The following is a 19,438-nucleotide window of genomic DNA, read 5'->3' on the forward strand; positions in this document are numbered from 1 at the left end:
GACTGTGTGGCATTGGCAAAACAGCGGAGGTACTCCTCCAAAGTCTGATTGGTCCTTTCGGTTAGCCCATTGGTCTGTGGGTGATAGCCTGAGCTTAGGGCTCTGTGTATTCCCAGATGACCACACACCTGGCTCCAAAATGATGAAAGGAACTGGGTTCCCCGATCCGATATGATCTTCTCCGGTAGGCCGTGCAACCGGTAAATTTCGTGCAGAAATGCTGAAGCCATTTGAGTAGCTGTAGGGATTTTCTGGAATGGGATGAAATGGGCCAGTTTGGTGAAGCTGTCCACAACCACCATTATACAGGTGTACCCTTCTGATGGAGGCAAATCCACAATGAAATCGGTAGCGATAGTATGCCACGGATAGGGTGCTATTTCAGTGGGCATTAGCAATCCCAATGGTCGTCTTCTAGGAACCTTGCACTGGGCACAAATTGGACAACTTTCGATGTACTTCTGGACCTCGGTCGCCCAACCAGGCCACCAGAACTGTCGGGATATCAACTCTCGAGTGGCTCTGATCCCGCAATGTCCTCCTATGGGTGAATCATGGAATCCATGTAGAATGCCCCTTCTAACAGCTCCTCTAGGTATGTAGAGTCTTTTCTGAAAAAACAATAGTCCATCTCGTTCTGAAACCAATTGCCGACTAAGAAGGGTCGTTCTTTCTGGATCCGACCGAGTGGCTTCCGCGATGGACTTAAGGTGAGGGGACAAGGCCAGCAAAAAATGGCGAGGAGAAATCAGTGGCAGATCTGGACAAGACGTCTCTTCCACGTTTTCCAGGGACCTGGAAAGAGCATCCGCCTTCAAATTGGAGGTTCCCGGGATATAAGTAACATGGAACTCAAATGGAGAGAAGAAGAAGGCCCACCGGGCTTGACGAGGAGTCCGACATTGCAAAGAGCGAAGATATTGCAGATTGCGATGATCTGTCCGCACCTCCACAGAAAAGCGAGCTCCGAGGAGAAAATGTCTCCATTCCTCAAATGCGGTCTTGATGGCCAACAATTCCTTTTCAATCACCGCGTAGTTTCTTTCGCTGGGACTCAGCTTGCGAGAATAATAGGCCACTGGATGTTCTACTAACGTGGTTGGATCTTTCTGAAGAAGGACTGCTCCTACCGCGAAGCTGGAAGCGTCGGCCTCCACTATGTAGGGCAACTCTTCCTGGGGATGGCGCAGGATCGGGGCAGCCATAAAAGCCGACTTCAAGACGTCGAAAGCCTGAGAAGCCACAGAATCCCATTCGAAAGAGATCTTGCTGCTGGTTAACCTGGTGAGAGGCGCCGAGATCTGCGAGAACTGTGGAATAAAGCGCCTGTAAAAGTTTGCGAATCCCAAAAAGCGTTGGAGAGCCTTGATATCGTGTGGATGTTTCCATTCTTGTATGGCTCGCACCTTCTTGGGATCCATCCCAATACCTTCCTGATTGATAACAAATCCCAAAAACTCAATGCTGGGTTGGTGAAAGCTACATTTCTCTGCTTTGGCAAATAGGTTATGGATGGACAGCCGACGAAGGACCTCACGAACGTGTTCCACATGCTCGTCTAAGGATTTAGAAAAAATCAGTATGTCGTCCAGGTAAACCCAGACGGATAATCCTAGCAGATCACCAAAGATGTAGTCCATGAATCGTTGAAAAACAGCGGGGGCATTACATAAGCCGAAAGGCATAACCCTGTACTCAAAATGCCCAAAAGGTGTCTTGAAAGCTGTCTTCCACTCGTCCCCACTCCTGATGCGCACCAAATGATAAGCTCCGCGGAGGTCCAATTTGGAGAAGATTCGTGCAGTGTGCAGGGTTTCAAGGATACTGCGAATTAAAGGTAAAGGATACCGGTCTTTGGCTGTTATGTCGTTCAACTGCCGGTAGTCGACACAGGGTCTCAATGTACCTTCTTTCTTCTTTACAAAAAACAGGGGAAATCCTGCGGGTGATTTTGACGGCACAATGTACCCCTTTCTTAGACTCTCTGACAAATACTCCTGAAGAACTTGCTTCTCGTCACGTGTTAGGGCATATATTTTCCCATGGGGAATGACGTGGTTCGGCAGCAGTTCAATGGAGCAATCAAAGGAACGGTGTGGAGGAAGGGGTATGTCGCCGGGTTAAGAGAATACCTGTTTAAATTCGGATATTCCTGTGGGACCAGAGACGTGGAACATAGATGGACCCCACTGCAGTCTGTTTCTAGAGAGGTTGAAACGGCCATGGTGGGAACCGGTAGCTTGCATTCTTGAGCACACACTGTGGATGAAAAGGTCAAGGTCTGGGTTCTCCAGTCTATCAAAGGATTGTGGTATTGCAACCAAGGTAATCCCAAGACCACCTTGTAGGTCGGTGACTTAATAACATCCAAGGCAAGTTCTTCGTAATGGTCAGCAATCAGAAGAGCCAGTCCAACTGTGAACTGACTAACGGGTCCAGAAGACAAGGGAGTACCATCAATAAGCTCCACAGCCAGAGGTGTGTGTCTGGAAATGAGTGGTATCTTATGCCTGGAGACGAACGTTTCGTCAATGCAATTGCCAGAAGCCCCACTGTCCAATAGACCGAATACTTCCAGGTTCTTGTCTGGTAACTTAATTTGGATCTTCAGGGTCTGTAGCACCGCTGGTTGCATGGGCAGACGAATAAAACAAATAACAGAAGGGTCTGAGGAAGGGATAGGACCTGTCGTTGCCCTTCCAGTATACGACAGGTCTCTTAGTTTCCCGACTTCTTCTTCTGCGGACGCAAAGGGCACGTACCCAAATAATGCCCAGCTGCTCCACAGTAAAGACACAAACGCAAAGACCTCCTTCGTTTCTTCTCTTCTTCCGTCAAAGGTCCTCTCATGGCTCCTACTTGCATGGGCTCAGGTCCGGATTCGGTCGACCCGAACGAACCTGCGGGTGAGCTGGTCGTCCTGGGACTGCTTCTGTCAAGCCGACGTCTCTCAGCCTTTCGTTCGGCTAACCTTTGGTCAATACGGAGTACCTGATCAATCAAGAGTTGAAGGCTCTCTGGTTCAGGGATGTGGAGTAACTCATCCTTGTACTCCTCTCTCAGGCCTCGACGAAACAGTGTCTTCTGTGTAATTTCGGGCCACTGGGAGTCGGTAGCCAAAAGTCGGAAGCGGCTGATGTAGGTGATGATGTCAGTGCTTCCCTATTTGAAGTCCATCAATTGATTCTGTGCAACGGAGGCCAGGTTCGGCGTCTGGAACAACTCAAGGAAGGCCTTTTCAAAGGCAGCAAAGTCATTCAAAATAGGACTGTTCGTAACCACAAACGGAGTTGCCCAAGCTAATGCGTTCCCAGTTAGGTTCCCCAAGATGTACCCAATCTTGGCCCTATCGTTGTTGAAATAGGTAGACCTGAAGAGAAAATGTATCCTGCAGTGGTTACAAAACTCTGCCACCCGTCTAGGGTCTCCGTCGAATTTGATGGGTGTTGTATGAGCCAATGATCCCTCTACTTGAGAGGTACTGGGTGCTCCTTGCGTTATCATTTGACGTAAAGTTTGATTCTCCTGACGCAGGGCGGTCATCTCGGCCCTGAGCGCTAGCAACTCGTTCCTCATGTCTTGCGAATCATCCATCTCCGAATCAGAAGGCAGGCGTCTCAATCTGTCAAGCTGGTTGGCCCGAGAGGACCGCGTACCTGCAGTCTTGGTGGTTGGTCTCGCAGAGGTCGCCAGTCTGGAGTCCGGGAACTGATGAACTAGTGGCACGAGGAACCAGCCTCTCCACCACCCAAAAGAGGGACTGGGTGGAGGATGGACCAACTCCCAATGTCACGAAAGGCACTCTCCAGATAAGCGTGACAAGAGGATTGTTAGGCTCAGACGGATGGAACCATAGTTCAGGTGGAGCTTGTTGTCGAGACCATGAATCTTCCAAGAACCTCTGTGCAGCGACAGTTGGTAGATAGACCAGTGTGGCAGAAAGGGAATTCGCAGTAGGCAAAAGGAGCTTGGCTGGTGCTGATGGTTCCAATGGTACACAGGATAAAGTTCGGAGTCAGGCAAGACAGGAAAGAGGGAGGTCAGATGGAGCTTGGCTGGTGCTGATGGTTCCAATGGTACACAGGATAAAGTTCGGAGTCAGGCAAGACAGGAAAGAGGGAGGTCAGATGGAGCTTGCTGTCTGGCCAAATAAAGAACTGTCTAAACGTGCCCAGGATGGAACAGGAGAGTGCAGGCTAGCATAGGGTATGACCCAGATACACAGTTGGTGGTAGATGACCCAGGACAGGGCTCAGGTAAGGGCTGGTGGAAGGCTGGCCCAGGACAGGACCCAGGTAAGGGCTGGAGGCAGGCTGGCCCAGGACAGGACCCAGGTAAGAGCTGGAGGCAAGCTGGCCCAGGACAGGACCCAGGTAAGAGCTGGAGGCAGGCTGGCCCAAGACAGGACCCAGGTAAGTGCTGGAGGCAGGAACAACGAGGCGAGCGAAGCGAACCACGTTGAGACGCGACCCGCTTCGACTCACGGCTTCTTTTATGGGCCGCCGGCGCCCGAGAGGCCTGGAACGCAAGCCGTTCCGTTTCCGGGCGCCAGCGAACCCACAACGAGGCCTGGAAGGCAAGCCCCTCCAAGGAGGCGAGCCCAGTCCACGGCGCATGCGCGGAACCGAGACAGAGGTCTCCCGCGCATGCGCCGAAGGCCGCCGGCCCCGTAACCAGTCACTCCCCTCCCGGCGAGTCCCCAGACGCGAACGCGCGGGTAGACTCGCCAGGAGGAAATGGGAGCGGCAGACCCCAGTCTCCCGCGTGACATGACAGGGGGGAGGGTGCTGGACATCTTGACACAGCAGCTTTTATACAATTTTCCAAACATTGTCCAGCCGCTCCGCAAACTAATAATTTACATGCTAGGGTTTGTGCCCAGTTCACATGACAAATATTACAATATTGTACAACGGATTGAACAAGTTTGCATGTCCATGAAGTTACAATGGTGACATTGGTTCTCTGATCCACAGTAAGCCTTGTTTCAAGAGTCGCTACAATGAAGTCCAGCAAAGTCTCATTGTTTATATGATGAGGCTTGTGAGCGCGGACAACACTTGGATTGCAGTTCATACGAGTCACAATGCTTCTTTGCATAAAACAAACAGTCTGCTCTCGGTCAGCCTAAATGTAGAGACAACTCAAACGTCGTTCGGCTCGGCTGCAAGTTGAAAACACAGTCCAACAAAGCAAGAGTCGAAATCAAAATGGCGGATGATTCTTAAAATGGTGGCGAAGTTGATCAGAAATTGAAGCATTTCGAACTCGGTTTCTGTGCAACCTGAATGGGCTTAGGACAATATGCATAATAAGGCGCTATTATACGAATACATTTTAACAGTATCAGCCAGGGGAGTGGGCTCTCTATGAATGGGGATGCCACCTAAACATCATAGGCACAAGGTTGAAAAGGCAGACCCTGGTCACAATCCTCTCTGGAAGGGCGCTCCTGTGCAAGGTGCAATGGCTTACCTCTTCATAATGTGGTGTAATTGATGGGAGGTGAGGCACTTTTCTGCTGCCTCCTCTGTCTGCTGAACCCATAGGGAAGCTAACGCGGATGTCGTTGGGCACACAGGCCCAGATAAAACTTTCAGTTAACCAATCTGTGAAAGCAGAACCGTTCCTTGGTAGAATGTGAACGTGGGAGAATGTTTGTGTTGCATTGTCAGGCTGACTAGCTACTCCTGCTAGCCAATCAGCATGTCTACCACACCCCTCTGGTAGCTCTGTATAGAAGGGCTGCGTCCCTGGTGGCCATCTTGGGATGATGTTGAGTGTGGGCACATGTGCAGCTTGTGCAGACTCACTCCTGTGCTGACACAGCTCAGCTGGCAAAACTTTGGATAGCCGTGTTAAGGGGGTGGTTTTAGGAATTTTGCCACTGTGTAGTTACCACATGGGTATTGCCTTGATACCCTTGCATGTAATACTCGTCCATATGCAGGAAGGGTGGCTTGTGTTGTCCCTCCCCATGTGAAACATATGGAGTGGACCAGTTTATGGCTGATTTTGGGGCTGCCTTTACATGCAAATAATGGCTTTTGTGTGGTGTATCCTATGAACGTCACCAAACTCAATATTTCTTGATCACTTCGCAAATTTGGTTGGTTTGGGCTGAAAAGGTCGTCACACAAATAACTTTGTCTATGGGTTCCACCGGCTGTTTGGGGGCCAATAGGGCTTCACAGTTTTCAAAGCGAGCCCTTTTAGCTGCACATTTAAATATCGTCTGGGGATTACTCTGCTGTCCCGATCTCTTGCCAAGTCTTCAGCTTGCTCCTTAAAGTCACCCAGAAGTGTACAATTCCATCTCAAGCTAAGAAATTGCATGTACGGAAAGCAGTGTAATATAGGCCTAGGGTGCTGGTTGTCATAGAGGAGCATCGTGTTTCCGTCCTCCATTTTGAAAAACAAAATCATGTATAGCACCCCTTCCCTGTGATTTATGTTCCAGTCCAGAAATGGTATTTGGTGTCTATTGTGGTTTCTTGTGAATGACAGATCAGGATGACATTGGTTGAGCCAATTCACAAATTCTGCTAGCCCTTGCTCTTCTCCCACCAAGATGAAAATGATGTTGTCTATATACCAGTGCCAATGGGTTATGGATGTTGTGTATGGATTGTGCTGGAAGCCATAGAGTTCCTCATACTCGGCCATAACAATGTTTGCTAAACTTGGGGCAAATGCCACACCCATGGCAGTGCCTTGCTTTTGGCGGAACACAGTGGTATCAAAAACAAAAAAGCTGTTGCCCGGGGCAATTTCAAGTAGGGCAATAATGAGGGCAAACATGCTGAGGGTTGTCAGTAGACAAACTCATCATAGTAACATGTTTGCACTAGAGAGAGACGGACAGACAGACAGACAGACGTGGCCTGAAAAGGTCTGACAGTTATAATGTGAAAAGATGAAATGAGAGCTTTCTGCAAGAGGTGGTATGAGCATGGCTCGGAAACTGGGTTGGAAGCCCTTTTCCAGGTGTTTCTATGCCTTCTAATGCATTGTGATGATGTTCATACCTTTTTGCATGACTTGCTATGACATGTAATGATCTGCTATATATGGTTTCAGGATTGTTTGCCCATAGAGTTGGCTGATTTCTCCCTTCAATGAACCACTCATATTCTACATCCCAACACAAAATTTGCATACCAACCAAGCCAATCACAAACGGCAATTGAACACCCCTCACAAAAGACACCAGAAAGCTGAAAACTACACCTATATATATAACTTCCATCCTCATTCGGAAGAAGTTAGTGGCTGGATCAAAATATCTCAATCCATTGGCTGGCCTAAACTCTCCTTTGTGTGCATCGTTTGAACCCTTTCATGGTGATACAAATATTATCTCAGACTTAATTGCTATTCCAGAATCTCGCTCCACATCTCCTTCTGCCTTCTCCAGATACACAACTGTTTGATAGACAACAACCTATGGTTACATGGCTCAAAAAGAGATGTGTTATATGTTGGCACCAACATCCCTCTGTCATTTCCCTTCTCGTGGAATCTCTACTTAAGGTGTTTCTCCAGCATTGTTATCCGTTGCCAACAACCACGATTGGTCCTTGACAGCATGATGTCCTTCTCTGCCCAAATCCAACATATCACCAGGATATCCCATGTTACATTGCATGTCCTGAAGATGGGTCCCTCCTCTCTTGAACCAATCACAAAGAATGCAGGTAACATATTCTATGGTATCTAGGCACATTGGGGCTTCCCAATTGCCCTAGCTACAATTCCCCGATAATGCTGAACAAGGCAGCCAGGCCGACACTCTCTCTGAAACACCCAGACCTCACCACTCTGGCACAAAAATCTCTGCACTTGCTGCAGATTTCCTACTGCAACAGTGTCAAAGAACATTGTTGCTGCTTCCTCCATGTGAAAGAAGATGGGCAGACAAATCTTACTACCATGGGGGCTGCTCTGTAGAATGACCTGCCCTCAGACCTCAGAGTAGAAGAATATCACTTCCAGTTGATGAAGACATTTTTTTGAAGCCTTCACTTTGAACCTTAAACCGTTGTAATCAGACTTTGGTCAGTTGGATGTCTTCCCTTTACCAGACCTTTCTCTTTTGTGGGCACTCCCCAAGTGTATATTCATGTTGCATGCACTTATTCGTCTTTGGCACTTACCTTACCCTCTGCACCTTTAAATCTTAATGCCTTCAAGGTATGCACAGGAACTTTTTTCCTTTCCTCTTCCTCTATCCTGGGAGTGCCATGAAACAGGCCACAGTTGCTAATAAATAGGTGAAGAGATAGGAAAAAGAGACACCATACAGCACAGTACCTTACCCTTGTTGCAAAGGGGACGTGGCTATTTTTCTGAGGCACCAGAAATCTCTTGACCTTTTGCATGAGGATTTACATGTTTGTTTCATCAAGCAAGCACTATGTGCATATGTACCTTTATCCAGAATTCAAAGCCTGGTTCAAAATATGCAATTAAATTGTTAAACATCAGTAGAACACGACAAGTGGTTGCATTTCAATTGTTGAAAAACTGTAACCTTGCCACTTTTGAAAGTCACATTTGACCCATGTTATCGTGGACAGGATCCCTTACTTTTCACCCAATCACTATCTCTTAAGCCATATTTCTGAGCTACCTGACATTTTGTTGGAATAACATTGAATTTTCAATTATTGTATTCTCCTCAACCATTTGTTTTAGCCGTTTCTGGATTTGCCCCATGAGAAGTATGAATGGAATATAATACACATATGCTATAATTTACATGAAGAGTATGTTTTAGTGTTTGAATTTAGAACTTTAGGGCCAATTCACACAGAAATCCATTTGTTTGTCCAGATTACATGTGCAAATTGTGGTTGTGACTATTCGCCCACCTGCTGTGGCTGGGAGAGTCACAAGCAATCATTATGCACCATGAGCGATTTGTATGTGCCACACATTGAAAACATGAACGTACCTGATAAAACATCTTTAACAAAAAAAGAAAGTCACCATGGCAGCTCGATGGAAATGAAGGGCAACCTGGAAAGTCAAAAAGTGAAACTATTTGTATTTTAACGTTTGTACCTAAAATTTGAAGTCAAACTGTAAGGGAGGTGAACCAGTTTTATGGAAAAATATTACCAATCTTGACACTTGTTCTGTGGATGTGCCCATGTCCCAAATCTGACTGAAACCAGATTGGAAAATGGACAAGTAGTTATATGAGCAAGTCACTTGCTAATTGTTGTGACTTAGGCTACTCCATATATGTGTATACTGTATGAGTACCTCCATTTGAATTGGCCCACAATTGATACTTAAACATTCAAAACCATTTTACGCATGCCAAGTGGTTGTTAACTGAAGTGCCATGGCCCCACCTCTCTGCCCATTAAATTGTTGATACATTGTGTGCATGGCGACTGATAACAAATTGTATTTGTCACTGTTTTGTAATGATAGTACATATGAATGAAATCTCTATTTGCAAATTCTTGGGCAGAAAAATAATTTATGGTCACACACATGCTTTGTGAATTGGACCCAAGTTCTCTGGTAGCGTTCCTGGGGAGAACACTGATGGTATTCTGATTGGTTATTCCAAAGGATGAGGTGAAGCAGGGCACTAGAATAGGTAGATCACTGCGCTGGTCATTAGTGAGTATTGGGGACCCTGCTGCCAGTGATGGGGATCTTAGGAAACAGTGCACTTGGGTCTCCAAATTGGTTTACCCGGAGATGGGTTAGAACCTTGGTCATGCAGGCGTTGGGTTAGTCGTTAAATCTATCGGATAGTGTCATCTGTACTTAAAGAAATTCAGTACAGTCTTGACGGTTAGTTACGTGGTGATTTTAATTACACAGATACGCCAACACGTGTTTTGACCCTTCCTGGTCTTTTTCAAGGCATGTGTTGGGTAATTGGATTCATCAATATGGGCAGTTAGCTCTGGATAGAAGGCTTGTGTTGGTTTACAATCTACCAGGCCTGAGGGCCTCTACAAATAGATGAGCGCTCTCTGCGATCTTTCCAAAGGACACCTGAAATGTGCTAACAATCGTGGAAGTCAAATGAATAACATGATGTCCCCCATTGATACTAAAACTGGCTCCTTATTGTTATACCAGATGTGTTGATTTGGTATAGAAATCCCATGTCTGTCTTCCTAAAAGATATTATTTACAGCAATGAGATGTATCTAAAAAAAGTGTACCTTTATATGTTTAATAATGTCAAAAAGCTTTGTTGACTGTAATGTCCCCAATGCTTTCAAAACCTACGTGCACATGCATACATTCCAAGAATTGCTTAATTAATATAGTCTCATTTTTTAATTTCTAGGGAACATTCAATCCATACTGTGTACTCTGGGATGAGTCAAAATCGTAAGTGACAATCTCTTATATTATTACAAACTAACAAATATAAACTACTGCGTTCCTCGTTGATTAAATACACCATTGTTAAAGTGATTTGTGAATTGTACTCTATATTTTTATTTAATTAATATCCTACGTTGCTGTCTGAAATGTGTAACCATCATCATTTTCACGAAAACAATATGTAAGGTTCTCAGTGTTTAATGTCAAGTCAAGTATATATCCTAGCTTCATTCCATGGCAAGTTGAGTTCTATAACCTGCTACGGCCACTGGCTATTTTAGAACATTTGTTTTGTAAAATGTGATCTCCAACCTGTGCTCCTTCACGGGGCTGTGTTTACCACGTGGCGTGCTTCATAATGGAGCATGTACCATGGCTTCAGTGATTTCCACTTAGCATTAGATGTACCCCATGAAAATAAAGGACTCTGCCATTTCAACTGCACCAGTGCAGGATCTATGCATGTACCTTGAATATAACTAAAGCCACTTGTGTGACTCCAAACTGCACACGGTTGGCAAACTAATGGGGGGATGTAAGGTTCGTCCCAAGAACTTTTCTTTTTATCCCTCCCCTATGGCTTTCACATTTAATCCTGTGTGTTTATTATTATAAATATTAGTGCTCAAGTGAGTTAATCACCAATAGATTGGCGAGGAAAACATCCTGCAGAGTGTTGCGCTCTTCTGATACTCTCCAGCTCATCCAGCCAAGAACTTGCCTAAAACACTGTTTTAGCGAGTGCAGGTTTGAATTTAATGGTCTACGTGAATGGAATGCTTTGCCCGTGAATATTAAAACATCTCAATCAAATCTCTATTTTCAGGAAACTAGTAAAGACATTACTCTTCGATCTACCTGAATAGTTTCCCTCCTTACATTTTCTGGTTTACTATGATCTTTCCTCTCTTTCATTCTTCTCTTGGAGCTCTCTGAGGCCTACGGGCATGTAGCGCAGCCGTATAAGAAATTAAATAAATAAATAAATAATATCCTGAGCACTGATTAGTTTGGAAAATTTAACAGCTGCATTGCTGGATTGAATGCCTTTTTGAAAATGATGTGTCCAAAGCTTGTACTTAACATTTTTCACAGATAAAAACGGAAGTGAGACACATTTGTAGAGTCATGCATGCATATCTTAAACATTCACATAGTACTCACTATAAAGATAGTGCTTGTGATACAGAGAGAAAGAATAGCACTGTAAAGGTAGTCGGAGACCGTAGGGGAAAGGTCTACAAGTCTGCAGATAGCTCTGGCGGAAGCGTCAGTAAGTCACGTAAGCTTTAATGTACTCTTATTCCACCTCACAGATCAAAAGAAACTAGGAGCGCTCACTGCTAACATAAAGTATAGTAATCAAGAGTGCATGCATACAAGGCTATCCATGAAGTGGGGTTTAAGGACAGCTGATCGTAAGAAAAAGAGATAGGGAAGTGTGCCGTATTGAAGAGGGCCAACCTGGGAATTGTGGTTGTTGGTGGTGCCGGGGGGGGGGGGGTGGAAGCAAGGAGAAGGAATATTGTGAGAGAGATCACTGTTAAGTTTATCATTAGACTGACATATAGTGTAAAATGGATTAGTCTGCAGATAGATCTGTGAAATTCGTTCAGATACACTCATGTTTCCCCTGGTTCTCCTGTTGAATTGAAGTCCTCTTTTGTGGAGCATCCAGCCTTAAGGGATCATACAGCCACATGTCAGTGTCTAGACTGCACTGCAATAAGCAGAGTCTGCATATTCTTCTTTTAGCAGAAGGTTATTGCTTGCTGGTCCAGAGTAGTTTGTGTCATCCTTTGTTTGAGTGGAACCCATTGCCTCTAGAACTTCCAGGAGGGGGACAAGTCACAGTTGATATGTTACTATTAGTTCTAGACTTTCTTCTGCATCCTTTCAGAAGCTGACTACCTTTCCACAAGACCAAAACATGGGAACCTGATTTACGCCCTTGCTCCTGCAGTGCCAGCAGCAGTCGTTTTCTTTCATCATCCACCTTGAAAAAAATTTCTGGTGACCAGAAGATTCTAACTATGTTTTTTTTTTTGCTGCATCACACACACCTCTGGTTCATGAGAGCATCTCCTTGCCTTTATTTCAGTTCTCAGATTGTCTTTTTTCGAGACTTTCTGTCCTAATTTCCCTTCTCACTTCAGCTTAATGGGAGAGGGATTTTCCTATTCCTGCCCTGCTCGTTGGTTGTATACATTTGTTAGTTCCGAGCCATTTGCTTCTGCTAATTTATATATGTACCATTTTCTACTTTGGCATGTACAACTATCAATTAACATCCCTTGGCACCATATATGTACTTCCTGAAACTCTTTAACCTTGTTATTTAGTATATTGTATGATTATCAAACAACATCCCAGTCTGCATTGCAAGCATTATTGGACAGGTCTCTGAGTCTTTTGCGGTGCCCTGACACAGACATTAGTTGTTAAACCGTGTCCTTGTTTACTAGCCTTATTTCGGGGCACTCAAGAATAGCTGCATACCTATGTATGCATGAACATTTCTACAAGCGCCTCACCACGATTATCCATCTGTTCTTTGCCTTGTAAGTTTGCACAAGCCACCAGAGTGTGGATGTCTGTTTCTTCATATGCAGTGCCTGTGTTCACTCATGACCAGCAGCATTCTCCATTTCCAGCTTGTCTACCACCAGGGTGTCAGAGTGCAAGTCATCTTCACAGTAGCTTGCATGACGTAGCCCAGGGCCTGTAGGTATATCTTCTAGATGCCTATTAGACATGAGTCAGTATCTCTCTTCATAACTCTGCTTTGCACGACATGCAGCATATTCCAGTATGAGCTGGCTTTACAATTTATAAGGGCCCTCAACTTGCCCAAATGTCATACCTTTGTGCTGTGTGTTTTCTATGCTGGATTAAACTAAGGGCTACAAGGTTCCAAAGACAGGTCAAAGAGCAGTGGGTATGGGAAGTAGCTCTTACTCTTACTTATTCTTTACTGGAATAGAAAAGCCTATTCCTGTACCCATTGGCCTTCACACATATCACCAGCCCTTTATACATTGCCTTAATCAATATGATGATTGAATTTTGTTTCGCAGCCAAAGTTCAACAGTGTATGAAGATAAAGTTCCAGTTGACCCTATAGAAATGATTTCAGCATCAGGGGAAAGCTGATTTTTTATTGATACCTTCTCTGTCCTTCAAAAAGGCCACTTGGTCATTAGTATAGAGGATCAATGCCCACTTTACTGAGCCAAACCTATATGCAACCACTTTGGCAGCGAGCTTCACATTTATGTATTTATTTATTTATTTTTGAATGTATGAAGTGTGCTAAGGCCAGATGCATCAAGGCACAGTTACAAAACAGGTTACTCGCATTACTTAACAGGTTGTTCAAGGTAAATGTAGAAGTCTCGGTGGAGGCAAACAACCCGGTTTTTAGCGCTCTTCTGAATGCCAATAGAATTGTTCGGTCTCTTAGGGGGTCATTAACGAGTTTGGAGGTGGCCATGGTGCTATTAGCGCCATGGCTGCCTCCAAACTCGTGTCTGGGTTCTTTGAATGGGGACTTACCGGGTTATTCCAACCTTGGAGGACCCAGTAAGTCCCCATTAAAAATACCCATCCCTATTCCCATTTGAGCCCCTATAGGGCTCAATGGGAATGGGGAGGGAGCTAATAACGTGCCTGTTATTAGCTCCCTGGTCCCTTAGTGGCTCCCGCTAAGGACAGCTGGTTTTACCAGCCGGCCTTAGTGGGACCCGCTAAGGGACCTCGTAATGCGGTGGTAAGGGGTTAATGGCACCGGCATTCTTACTGGTGCCGTTAACCCCTTACCACCAGCTTCGGAATGACGCCCTTAGTCTTCGTCTTTAGGGTTGCCCTGACACGGACAGCAGTTGTTAAAGCACTTCCTTGTTTACTAGCCTTATTTATGGACACTCAAGAATAGGTGCATATTGTAGATATACATTAATGAGTGTGATCCTTGTGTATCTCAGTGATCAGTGCCTGTCTTTGAGTTGGGGGGCAACTGCTTATTTTCAGTGTTTTCCCTACACACCTCCAGAAGCAGCCTCAGTATTGATGTGTGGAAGCCTTTCAGAACCTCTACAGAAAAGCTACTAATGCCTGGGCTCCTTCAACCTACTTACAACTACATTGCCCCAGCTGCAGAGTTGCACCAACTCCACTGCCGATGCAGCATCCATATACACTTTAGCCAGAGACGGCCTCCACCTTCTGCGCATACAGATCATGGCTTCCAAATTCAGCTCATCTGCTGATGTTGCCATATAGCCATTTCCCAAGTGTATATTTCCGATCAGGTTCCTTGTTTGATATTATCCTAGGCAGTAGACCAGTAGCTGCACTGCCCTGGAGGGCCCTCATTCTGTGGTCGATAACATTTTGATGAGGCCTGGCACCAGGACTCACTGCAATATGGTATGCTGGGCAGTGCATAGACCCACACACGTTGCTCCACGTGAGGCAGTATAATAACACTGAGTCACCCAGAAACCTGATATCTGAGTGTGTACATAGGCAATCACAGGTACAAGTTAAAATCAGGAAGCAATGCACTGCGACAGTGTGCTTTCTGTGAATGCATTTTCTCACACCTTTTAATGCATCGGCATTAAACACAAATATCACTTGCACAGTGTCATATAGGCAAGCGTTAGGGTCAGCATGGACTTATGAAGTATGATCGCAACTCCAAATATTGTGGTCTGTCAAATTCCAACTGATAAAACATCTACAACTGCAACTGTGTCCTGCCCAGCCCAAATTTAAGAGTGGCAATGAATAGGCAGGAATATGTCTCCATAAAATCGACATCAAATGTGCTTAAAAGGAAGCACTTCCTTTGCTCTGCAGTCGGTGACATAAGCTCTGAAGAAAGGGCCAAGCTCATTTATATCTATAACACATGAACTCCTAATGCAGATATTGTGGGGGCGTGGCTTGTTTTGACTTTGTTTTCTCCCCGAGCTTATGCAAAACCTCATTAGGAAATGAAGGCATCGTGGTACTGAGCAATATGTGGCATTGGCTAAACTTGGCCATGGAGCTGTGCCAGAGTCAGTCGTTTACACGCCTGATCCCGTGTGATTGATTGCTGCTGTTTCCACTGACAGTGCATTCGATGCATTTAATTCAACTGGGCCTTACAGTATATTGCAACCACCCGTCCAAAGGGCATGCAGTAAAGGCTCGAATGGCTGAGCGGTCGATATACAAGCAGTGGTGTGCACTCTTGCCTGGAAAGGACGAACGTTATGATTTTTTTTCAAAAGCTATTGCTATCCTTAAGAACTAGTAGGATACGGTACATCCGTATTGGATATCCACTACCCCTTGCCAGGATACAACACAGCTTGCAAAATTCAGTACACGGTGTAATAGTTTAAGGAAATGTGCAGTGCAGGTTTTCCAGCATTCCATGAGAGTCATGTAAGGCATACATGGATGTCATGGTGCATGAGATCTCTGGGCCATGCACAGTGTTTCTACAGCTGTTATTTGCTTCCATTTCAAACAAGAGTCACCTACATATTCAATGGAGGATGCAGTAAAAACGTTCATAGAGAGTAAGGAGGTTGAGCCATGCAAAGTGAGTCCCTACCGTATTAAAAAGCTGGTATAAATAGACAAAGGAGCACTAAACACAGTGTGTAAATGTTGATTTTTTTCAATACGAAAGGATGTGTCTCATAGATTGTCCTCCTTTCATGGACATCAAAAAGGTACAAGGAATAGAGCAGAAGACATGAACCAATCTCCCTACAGAAGACCTTGTTAAACAGGCTAATGCAGAGTGTTTTCTGAACTTCAGATGATGGGGCTGTCAATGATTAGCAGGTTATTAAAAATAACAATGATCAAAAATGCTGGCATGTCCATACACACATTGGGCAAACTGCACACTAACAGTTTTTCTATAGACTGACCGCAGATGACAATGAAGTACACAATCTATGTCTCTGGACCCTTAGGGAGGTCACAGTGGCCATATAACTTTGCAATCTCAGGATACAGTGTGACTACTCAAGGCCAAAGAATAAGCGCCTAAACTAAGTACCAGAACATTTCAGCCAATGGCTAATGTGTGAACTACAGAGTAATTGAGAAAAATACAGTATATATGTTTATATCATAATTCCTCCATACATCACAGTGGTTGTTTTTACCAACCATTGACATTGATCAATAAACCAGGTCAAATTGAGTGCATTTCGTGGACTTGTCTTGAGTTCTAATTAAAAAGAAACAATGGTGTACATCTTCACTTGTTTATGTATGTATAGCTGCTGCTAAGTGCAGCCTGGAGAAGTGTTGGAGTGGAAAGGTTATGCCAGAAAAGCTTGCCTTGTTATGCTCATGCTTCAGTACCAGAATGCATTTTATATCTGACACATGTTCATACAAATACATGTCTGCTTTTCATAAGAGATGTAGGTGCATTAGGTGTTCCCCAATATCACCAACCAAACCACAAAGTATATGTGCTATGCATCGTTCAAAGTGGAGCAAATATTTCAAAGGATTGTAGAGTTACTGCTAGTCCACTTCTTCCTATTAAATATTTCTCATACGTCATTGGCAAAACCCTGAGATGTAGATGGTTAAAGCCCTTAAATGGAAAATGTCCACTGTATGTATGGTGAGGAGTCTGTAATGCGAGGCAGGCAACTGTTGGAAGATCTTTCAAAATATTCCATTTTATTTAAAAGAAAATGTATCAACGTGCCTCACTTTCCCTACTCTGTTGAGGAATTCCCTGCCTACTCTAAAAGCTAAGGGAACACACTCTAACACAGGATAACTGGCCCTCACACTGAACAACAAACCCATCAATAAAAGGAATGCCAATTCAACATAACAGGAACACTATGTACATTTTCTAAATTGCCATCTGAAATCCTGGATGATTTCGCTTCCCTAGGATTTAAAGTCACTCTACCAACATGTTCAATCTTGAAAAGAAAATGTCTTGGCTTGGTTCATGAAGATGTAAAGTTAAAGCAAAAGTGCATCAACAAAAGTCCAAATGGTGACAAATCGCCTACATTTTAGAAAAGTTCCAATATCAACAAATCTCTTTTTGAGTGATGTTTTCCACTTTTCACTTCAAGCAAAATAGCCCCAATGGTAATCCTGGCCATGATGCTTTGCCAATCCCACAGGACATTTCACGACAGTTCAAAAGAAAATGCAATATGGTTTCAAAAGTCTGAATTGTATATTTGTCAGGATGACTCCTTAAAACTGCTGCTTCTACTCCAACAACTAAAGTTCTTCTTATTTTACCATGAGAACAGTCACCTTTGTCCCACAGTAATTCAATTTGGTTTCGACAACTGCAATGTATCTACTGACAACAAAACATACCTCAGAAGTTTCCATACTCTGGACTTCTGCCACAACTTCAATGACTTTTAGACAGTCTTTTAAGAGATAGATTTTTCATTACTTTGACCTCATCAGGTAGGCTGGGCACTCTTCCATCAAACTGCTTTCTTCAAAGGGGAAACCTCTCACTTTCAACAATGGTAACCTGTGTCTGCCTTCAAGACTCCCTTCTCTCTGGCATCAACAGTCTTGGGCATTACAGGTTGAGTCTATTTAAAAAATGTTATTCGCCAGCAGCCAATCCCCCTTCCCCAACCTTATCTGCACCTTTCTGCCAGCTTCCAGCCTAACAATTACCCAGAAGCCTTGGTGCCACTCTTTTAGCCTCAGGTAATAGTTGTACACTTGTTGGTTTATTCCAATCAACTATTCATAACTTCACAGAATTGGTGGATTGTTTTCAACTCTGAGAAAGTTTCAGCTTCACTCTTAGTATGGGGTACCTCTTTGCTTTAGGCAATGCGTTTTCTCTTCTTCAGTCTTTTATACTCTTATGAATGAAATGTATGTCACTTGTATACAAAGTATAAGGTTCAGTCTTTCAGGAGAAACCACAGTTAGACACACACAACTACACTTTGATGTAGTTGTTAAACTTTAAAGGTGATTGCGTAATTGTATTCCCATAGAAGCAAACAATACAGTTCAGGCCTCTTTGGGGAATGACAATAAAGTTCATGCAACCATTCGTTAATAGCAGCTTTCCCCCAATGTAACTTTGAAATTGTCACTGTTAAGTGTTCTGCAATGGTCTTCGCAATGTTCCGTTTTCTTAACTAGGGACACACAACCACTCCTTAAGCATTACCAGTCTTTAGTTAATGGAACAACAGAGTTTAACAGCATTAGCTTCCTACATGAGCAAGGCAGTTTTTCCTCAATATGCGTGTGTTACATTTCCATTCTTCAAAGAATCTTTAATGCAGCGGTCCTGTTCTACTCGCTGACTGGCAAAGGAGCTGGTTAATGTTACTGGCAAAGCTTATGCAATGCTTTAGAATGCTGTGCTCGACTCACCGCTTCCGAAAATCTTTCTCTGTGGGTCACACTCCATTCCTGACTATAATTACAATTTCTACTGCTTCTGGCTCGCTGGCTAGCCACACCCTTCTCTTGAACAGGTGTCTCTGGTCTGGCCACACGTCTAGGGAGTTGTCTTTACTCCTGAGACCTTCGACTTGGCAGTTGCTTCTTGCCTTGTGATTTACACACCAGCAGCTCTGCAACCATGGCAATCAGGCTCACATGGGGAAACTGTTTCTCCAGCATGTATTCTGCTGCACAGCCTCTGCACTTTAGAATTTGGGAGGACAGGACTCTCTCAGAACATGCAGGTGAAATCTGTTGTCTCCTCGTTCTGGACTCTCTCTTGTTCTCCCACGTCTTTTTGGTTTGCTAGCCTTGTGTCTTCCTTCTGCTTCTACTGCCAGAGCCCGAATCCAAGTGCTGTGTTGCGTTTATGAATTGCCCCCTATGCAATTAATTGACTAGTTATTTAAGACCAGAACAGTAACTTGCCAGATTAAAAAGCAAAGCATATGACACTCTAATATAACATAGAATGTGAAATGCTTGGCTGTGTTTTATAATCTCAATTGCTGTGTTCGGTAAAAGGAGTTTACATCTAATCATTGTTGACGTATTAGTGATTACAGCAAAATTCAACAAGGAGAAA

General features: G+C 44.3%; 1 protein-coding gene across 7 annotated transcripts in view; it reads left to right on the top strand.

The window, feature by feature from the left end:
* ADGRB3 (adhesion G protein-coupled receptor B3) overlaps positions 1-19,438 on the top strand; it is a 1,879,974-nt gene that overhangs the window by 1,175,379 nt on the left and 685,157 nt on the right. For all 7 annotated transcript variants that reach the window (XM_069606193.1, XM_069606199.1, XM_069606200.1 and 4 more), the window contains one exon: positions 10,325-10,368. In XM_069606193.1, the coding sequence (XP_069462294.1) occupies positions 10,325-10,368 (44 nt within the window). The remainder of the gene's footprint in view (positions 1-10,324; positions 10,369-19,438) is intronic.

This window comes from Ambystoma mexicanum, chromosome 4p, assembly GCF_040938575.1.
Source record: "Ambystoma mexicanum isolate Mex_15411 chromosome 4p, UKY_AmexF1_1, whole genome shotgun sequence".
Lineage (NCBI taxonomy): Eukaryota > Metazoa > Chordata > Amphibia > Caudata > Ambystomatidae > Ambystoma > Ambystoma mexicanum.